The sequence below is a fragment of the Sinocyclocheilus anshuiensis genome, unplaced genomic scaffold, assembly GCF_001515605.1.
Source record: "Sinocyclocheilus anshuiensis isolate Anshui unplaced genomic scaffold, SAMN03320099.WGS_v1.1 scaffold779, whole genome shotgun sequence".
NCBI lineage: Eukaryota > Metazoa > Chordata > Actinopteri > Cypriniformes > Cyprinidae > Sinocyclocheilus > Sinocyclocheilus anshuiensis.
The window spans coordinates 372,122-380,714 of NW_015548244.1; the positions used below are offsets into that span (position 1 = coordinate 372,122).

At 35.8% G+C, this 8,593-nt stretch overlaps 1 protein-coding gene across 1 annotated transcript in view; it reads left to right on the forward strand.

Annotated features, from left to right (window-relative positions):
• The window catches only part of LOC107655151 (p53-induced death domain-containing protein 1-like), a 16,601-nt gene that overhangs the window by 1,649 nt on the left and 6,359 nt on the right, over positions 1-8,593 (forward strand). The window contains exons 3-9 of the mRNA XM_016442572.1: positions 228-883; positions 1,536-1,949; positions 2,878-3,036; positions 3,222-3,273; positions 3,787-3,988; positions 6,973-7,122; positions 7,215-7,388. Of these exons, the coding sequence (XP_016298058.1) occupies positions 385-883; positions 1,536-1,949; positions 2,878-3,036; positions 3,222-3,273; positions 3,787-3,988; positions 6,973-7,122; positions 7,215-7,388 (1,650 nt within the window). The 5' untranslated portion in view covers positions 228-384. The remainder of the gene's footprint in view (positions 1-227; positions 884-1,535; positions 1,950-2,877; positions 3,037-3,221; positions 3,274-3,786; positions 3,989-6,972; positions 7,123-7,214; positions 7,389-8,593) is intronic.

The following is an 8,593-nucleotide window of genomic DNA, read 5'->3' on the forward strand; positions in this document are numbered from 1 at the left end:
TATATATATATATATATATATATATATTAATTAATTAATTAATAGATTTTGAAAAGGTAATTATGCATTGACACAACTTGTTTATTTATTATTTTTCAGTAGTGGTGATGCTCAGGTGCTGATCTTGAGTTTTTCTCACTGTGCAGTTCATTGTTACGGTTTTATTGATTCTGAGTGTTTCCAATTAACACCTTTCTTTCTCTCTGACTGATGTTTTGTCTCTCCAGTGCAGGGGCTTGTCTGAACATGGCTGCCCAGTCTAGAGATGTGACCCCACCGCGGTGATGGAAAGATGAAGACGGAGGTGCCAGATTCATCTCTCCTTCATTTTTCTCACTATATGTTGTTTGTAGGAGGGGCTGAAGAAAAGAAAAAAGGGAATAGATGGAGAGAGAAGAGGATGAACAGGCAGAGGAGAAAGTGTGGCTGGCCACAAATCTTGGAGAAAGAGGAGGAGGAGGACATATTGATGGTTTTTCAGCTGAAAGAGGAGCGAAGATGGGGACGGAAGTGGGTCTGGTTTTACCAGGTTTCTTTGGGAACTCGCAGTTGGAGGAAAGCCCACCATTAGGATTCTCTCTTTCCTCGGACCATACGGATACCTGGGCTCTGTCCATCTTGTCGTCCTCTTCCTCCTCCCTGCCCTGTCTCTCTCCTCCTCTTCCTCCGTCTGTGGGGCTGGATGGCGTGCTGGCAGAGGGCCGGCTGGTTCTGGACGTGTATCGGGGTGGTGGAGAGGTTCTCCCTGTGTTCTGGGAGTGTGTTCAGGAACGGATGAGAGGCCTGCAGTACCTCAGACTGGGATCAGAGGACGAGGGGGCGCTAGAGAGGGCACTGGGTGTCCTGCCCCGACTCACACAACTGCGCTCTCTGGCTATCAGAGGTACACAGACACACATCTATCTTTCCATCCATCCATCTATCTGTCTATCTATCTATCTATCTATCTATCTATGCATCCATCCATCCATCCATCTATCCATCTATCCATCTATCTATCTATCTATCTATGCATCCATCCATCCATCCATCCACACAACTATTGTTTGCATGTGTGTACCTACATGGATGTTTGCTAAAAGCAGTAAACACACTTGAGTGAACACATATATACACACACATATACAGATGGGTGAACATTGAATTTCAGGTTAAGAATCTGTGCTCAACTTCTTTAAACACACAAAACACCAGTCACAATCTATGTGAGACATAGGCAAGCGATGAATGCCAGAGAACAGAGAATGTAAATAAAATCCATCCATCTATCTATCTATATCTATCTATGCATCCATCCATCCATCTATCCATCTATTTTTACATCCATCCATCCATCCATCCATCCATCTATCTATCTATCTATCTATCTATCTATCTATCTATCTATCTATCTATCCATCCATCCATCCATCCATCTGTCTTTGTGCTTATATATTCATCCGTCTCACTATCGGTCAGTCTATCTTGTTTTTGGTCTATATGTCTAACGTTTTTCATGTGTTTATATTCTCTCTCTATTATGTTTCTGTCTCAAGGACATCGTTTCTATGACCCTCAGGGTGACCCTCTCCCTGGCTTCCTCTCCTCTCTCCCTGACTCCGTCTCCTCTCTGTCTCTCCTCGTTCACCTGGATCTCTCATTCAACTGTCTGTCCTCTCTTCCTCCCTGTCTCCTGTCTCTCTCTCATCTCTCTGAGCTGCTGCTGTGTCATAACCGGCTGACGGGTCTGCCGGAGGGTCTGGGAGCGCTGGTGTCCCTGCGGCGGGTGAGTCTGCTGGGGAACAGGCTGGAGGATCTGCCCCGGGGAGTGGGCCTCCTCTGCAGGCTGGAGGAGCTGGATGTGTCCTTCAACCAGCTGGAGAGACTTCCAGATGAACTCGGCCAACTACAGGACTTACAAAAACTGGAGCTGTCAAATAACAGGCTCAAAGCGCTGCCGGAGACTCTGGGTGAAGAACACAAACACACACATACACACGCACACAAATGTTTTATGGGGACTTTCCATATATATATATATATATATAATAATTTTTATACTGGACAGACTGTATTTTCTGTCTCCTAACCCTACCCCTGAACACAACCCTCAGAGCAAACGTTCTGCATTTTGACATTTTCCAAAAAAAAACATCAAAATGTTACTGGACCACACAGTCTGTCTCGTTAAATGAGGACATAAGATAGGCTTTAATTGTTTTATATAAAGCAAATAAAGCAAATAAAAGCAAAATAATACAGACTAACCATTAGAATAATTTGTTTACCTAGTTGTTTTATGCCATCTAAGGCTATTTTCATGGCAAGAATGGTAAAAATGCTCTTAAAAAAAATAGGTAAATATACATTTGATAATAATTTTAATAGCATTTCATATTTATTCGCATCTAAGGCTATTTGCATGTCGAGAATGGTAAAAATCTTAAAAATAAATAATTTAATTAATTAATAAACATATTTGATAATAACGTTTAATAATATTTAATAATTAATTTAAAATATTATTTATTTTATGTACAGCATACATTGTTTTTCCAAATGAGGATGTCCCTAGATGTCTGCAAAGGGAGGTTTTGGCAGATTTAGTTAGACAATTTTATCCTCAAGCTATAGCTAAATAAACTCAAAAACCACTCAAACACTATTAGATTTGTAGTGTAAACGCAAATGTGTCCTGATGAGTCCCAAACAACACCAAAGGACTGTCTACTGCCTTACATGATGCTATCTTTGTGTCAGAAAATAGTTTTATACTATGCAAACTACCGTAGAAACAACTATTTCTAAATGAGGTTTCAGCTTTTGAAAGGAAAGTCTAGTATTTGTGACATTGTCTTTTGTAAGTTTAACTGTCTGATGGCTAATTCTCTCTGTCAGGGTCTCTCCGCTCTCTGAGGCAGCTAGTAATCCAGAGTAATGATCTGAGGACTGTTCCAGAATGTTTGCGCTCCCTCCCGCTGCTTGACAAACTGGACACGAGGAACAACCCGCTGGGCCGACCACCGACGCCCCCACTGATCGCCAACGTGACCCCAGGTGCTGCTGCTTTAGTCTAGTTTACGTTGCATTATTATAATGACATTTTTATCAAACAAATATGATTTTTTTAGGATCTTTTATTACATAATGTATTCTGGATGAGATTTTTTTTTTGCATTGGTGGATGAAACCTGAACAAACTAAGCCTGTATGATCTCAATGACAGTGTTTGTGCTTTATAGTTCTGGAAGAATCTGAGATCCCAGAGCTGCACCTCGGATTTGTTCAACACAGGTGAACTGAGCCCACCTTCATTTACCATTCAAAAGTTTGGGGGGCGGTTTTAATGTTCTTGAAAGATGTCTTATATGCTCACCAAGGGTGCATTTATTTGCTAGAAATACAGCAAAAACACTAATATAGTGAAATATTATTACATTTTAAAAGAACTGTTTTCTATTTTAATATATTTTAAAATATAATTTATTCCTGTGATGCAAAGCTGAATGTTCAGCATTACTCCAGTCTTCAGTGTCACATGATCCTTCAGAAATCATAATAATATGCTGATGTAGTGCTCAAGAAATATTTCTTATTATTATCATTGTTGAAAACAGTTGTGCTCGTTCATATTTTTCTGTAAACCATTATGCTTTTTTTTCAGTATTCTTTTTCAATTTAATGCATCTTTGCTGAATAAAAGTATTAATTATTTTTTTTAAATTCACTTACTACTTAAAAAAAAAATAGTATGCCGTACACATTCTGTAATGCTAGTTCCAAATGTAACTCTTCTCTGCCCATCAGTTTTGAAGTATCATCTGCTGGTTGTCACGTGTTCATTCCTGGAGGGGCGGAGCTCTTGTTTCCACGGAGATGCGTAAATGCAGTCACACAACTCCAGTGGGCGGAGAGGAGACCAGACAGAAAGTGGGTGTGGCTAGAGGAGCATGAAGTCCTTTTGAGTCAACAGCTGGAGCTCCGCCCACACGGAGCCACATTTGAGGAGGTTGTTGTTTTTGTTTATACTTATATAAATATAAACACTTAAAGTGAAAGAAAGCTCCTGTTTTATATTGTATAAATGATACAGTTCATAACTATAAATTAATAAATTACAGTAATATGATAATGTGAAAAATTAAAAAATAAATAAATGAATAAATATAATTAATTTTATACTGGACAGACTGTATTTTCTGTCTCCTAACCCTACCCCTGAACACAACCCTCAGAGCAAACGTTCTGCATTTTGACATTTTCCAAAAAAAAACATCAAAATGTTACTATCCTTGTGGGGACATTTGGTCTCTACAACATAGGATTTACCTGGACCACACACACACTTTTGTCTGTCTCGTTAAATGAGGACATAAGATAGGCTTTAATTGTTTTATATAAAGCAAATAAATACAAGCAAAGCAAAATAATACAGACTAACCATTAGAATAATTTGTTTACCTAGTTGTTTTATGCCATCTAAGGCTATTTTCATGGCAAGAATGGTAAAAATGCTCTTAAAAAAAATAGGTAAATATACATTTGATAATAATTTTAATAGCATTTCATATTTATTCGCATCTAAGGCTATTTGCATGTCGAGAATGGTAAAAATCTTAAAAATAAATAATTTAATTAATTAATAAACATATTTGATAATAACGTTTAATAATATTTAATAATTAATTTAAAATATTATTTATTTTATGTACAGCATACATTGTTTTTCCAAATGAGGATGTCCCTAGATGTCTGCAAAGGGAGGTTTTGGCAGATTTAGTTAGACAATTTTATCCTCAAGCTATAGCTAAATAAACTCAAAAACCACTCAAACACTATTAGATTTGTAGTGTAAACGCAAATGTGTCCTGATGAGTCCCAAACAACACCAAAGGACTGTCTACTGCCTTACATGATGCTATCTTTGTGTCAGAAAATAGTTTTATACTATGCAAACTACCGTAGAAACAACTATTTCTAAATGAGGTTTCAGCTTTTGAAAGGAAAGTCTAGTATTTGTGACATTGTCTTTTGTAAGTTTAACTGTCTGATGGCTAATTCTCTCTGTCAGGGTCTCTCCGCTCTCTGAGGCAGCTAGTAATCCAGAGTAATGATCTGAGGACTGTTCCAGAATGTTTGCGCTCCCTCCCGCTGCTTGACAAACTGGACACGAGGAACAACCCGCTGGGCCGACCACCGACGCCCCCACTGATCGCCAACGTGACCCCAGGTGCTGCTGCTTTAGTCTAGTTTACGTTGCATTATTATAATGACATTTTTATCAAACAAATATGATTTTTTTAGGATCTTTTATTACATAATGTATTCTGGATGAGATTTTTTTTTTGCATTGGTGGATGAAACCTGAACAAACTAAGCCTGTATGATCTCAATGACAGTGTTTGTGCTTTATAGTTCTGGAAGAATCTGAGATCCCAGAGCTGCACCTCGGATTTGTTCAACACAGGTGAACTGAGCCCACCTTCATTTACCATTCAAAAGTTTGGGGGGCGGTTTTAATGTTCTTGAAAGATGTCTTATATGCTCACCAAGGGTGCATTTATTTGCTAGAAATACAGCAAAAACACTAATATAGTGAAATATTATTACATTTTAAAAGAACTGTTTTCTATTTTAATATATTTTAAAATATAATTTATTCCTGTGATGCAAAGCTGAATGTTAAGCATTACTCCAGTCTTCAGTGTCACATGATCCTTCAGAAATCATAATAATATGCTGATGTAGTGCTCAAGAAATATTTCTTATTATTATCATTGTTGAAAACAGTTGTGCTCGTTCATATTTTTCTGTAAACCATTATGCTTTTTTTTCAGTATTCTTTTTCAATTTAATGCATCTTTGCTGAATAAAAGTATTAATTATTTTTTTAAAATTCACTTACTACTTAAAAAAAAAATAGTATGCCGTACACATTCTGTAATGCTAGTTCCAAATGTAACTCTTCTCTGCCCATCAGTTTTGAAGTATCATCTGCTGGTTGTCACGTGTTCATTCCTGGAGGGGCGGAGCTCTTGTTTCCACGGAGATGCGTAAATGCAGTCACACAACTCCAGTGGGCGGAGAGGAGACCAGACAGAAAGTGGGTGTGGCTAGAGGAGCATGACGTCCTTTTGAGTCAACAGCTGGAGCTCCGCCCACACGGAGCCACATTTGAGGAGGTTGTTGTTTTTGTTTATACTTATATAAATATAAACACTTAAAGTGAAAGAAAGCTCCTGTTTTATATTGTATAAATGATACAGTTCATAACTATAAATTAATAAATTACAGTAATATGATAATGTGAAAAATTAAAAAATAAATAAATGAATAAATATAATTAATAAATATATGAATATTAATAATTTAATAATGATAATAATTTTAGCGTGAATGAAATCTCCTGTTTAATGTATAAATAGAACTTATAATAACTATAAATGACCAAAAAACAGTATTATTATAATTAATAATATATGGAAAAATTATAAATATAGAATAAATCAAGAATTATAATGAATACTAATAATATATGAATATTAATAAAATTGTAAAAAAAAAAATAATAATAATGTTTAGAGTGAAAAAAGCTCTATTTTTGGTAATTATATAAATATATTATTGATTATAATTAAATATATAAATATTAATAAAGTATAATAATTATAATTCTTTTTAAGTGGGGGGGGAGCTTAGAGTGAAAGCTCTATTTTTATAATGTATAAATAATAAAATAAAATAAATATATAATCATTTATATTAGTGCTGTCAAACGATTAATCGTGATTAATCGCATCCAAAATAAAAGTTTTCATTTACATAATATATGTGTGTGTACTGTGTACATTTATCATGTATATATAAATACACACATATACAATATATATTTTGAAAATATTTACATGTGTATATATTTATATTCATATAATTTATAAGTACATATATTTTAAATAAAAGCTACAATCATTTTTCTCTGTGTCACTCTTTTAGCCAGTAGAGGTGTGTATTCCATATCACAAAACACGGAAAGGTGATGTTGCGGTTCGCAGGTTTGATGGTCGGTCTTGGTCGACACTATCCACTCTGACCAGGAGGGGAAGTGAGAAACACAGCTGCAGGCCAGGGGGACGCCCAGCGCGGGTGAGCGAATCAGATCCCTCTCAGTCCAAAACCTGTAAAGCGTCCTGAGAGCATGAATGCACACATATATATTATCATCTGTGTGTTTGCAGTTGGCCTGCTGCAGTGTGTCTCAGTTCTCGTGGTTTGTGGCCGTCTCTCGTCCTTTCCTGGACAGTTGCTCTGTGTCTCCAGAGGGGGCGCTGCTGGTGTCTCAATTCGACCCGGGGATCAAACTTATTTTCCCTCCAGAGTGCACAACAGAGACATGTACAGTCACATTGCAGGTCTGTACATGAATATACTTCGCCGTTTGTGTCATTAACACATGTGATTATCGTGCTGTTTTCGATAGTGATGCAATATGATTATTATTTTTACATTGTGGCCAAAAAGCAATAAGATGGCCAAGATTACGAATCAAATAAAATAAAGGTAATAATTTATTTTGTAAGGTATTTAGTAAATTAATCATCAAAATGTTAAAATGTACAGTAGAAAGTATGAATATCTGGTTAAAATTTTTGAAACCGGCTATACTGTTTGAATCAGTGTTATTGTAGTATCACCGATATGCTATTATGGTAATTTGATTCAGATTTAATTTTTATATTTTCTGTTTTAATTTTTGTTTTAGTAAAGTACGTTTTGCTTTAATTAAAGTAATTAAATTTTTATTTTTATTCATTTTTGTGTTTTATATATATATGTATATATATATATATAATATGTAATATATATATATATATCCGGTGGGGATAAAAAAAATATCTCCGTGGGTGATGCTACCCCACCAACCACCAACAGAGCATATAAAATTACAAAAAAAAAAAAAATAATGAAGTAAAATACTGCAACATGACGATACAAACAACAATAGCGCTCCTGCGTAATAGAGACCGTCTGGGTTTCGTGATCCTGGTTCACGCATCTCAATCCATGCAGGGCTTTTCAGAAAGTCAGCGCGCGTGACAAAATGAGATTAATACACTGTTTTTGCTCAAAACTCACTCTACTGTGACCTAATGCAGATATTTTATATAATAAACTGACGCATTATAAATGTATTATGAGATAGAACGCAGAAGTTTACAGTCACCGTAATGTGGGAATTATGATCACGCAATACTGACTGATGGATCGGCAGAGAATCATCTTTCTGCGAGAAGAAATTTAAGAAATTATGGTTCTATTCTATTTATAGAAATATGAGGTAAACGTGTGAATACATGTGCACACATTTGAGTAAAAGTTTGTATGTTGTGAAGTGAAGCACTGATCAAAAATAAATGGAAGGACACTCGATTGAATATGTACAGGTTTGTGTCATTCTATTCAAAATATCATTAACTCACGATTGATTTTGCATTCCTGGCAGAAATAAGAAGTATTAGTGTCATTGTAACCAAGTACTATCATAAATAGTGGTCAAATCAGAATATCAGAAATGTTTTTTTCAAAACAACCCCCCCTCTGGTTTGCTCACAAATCG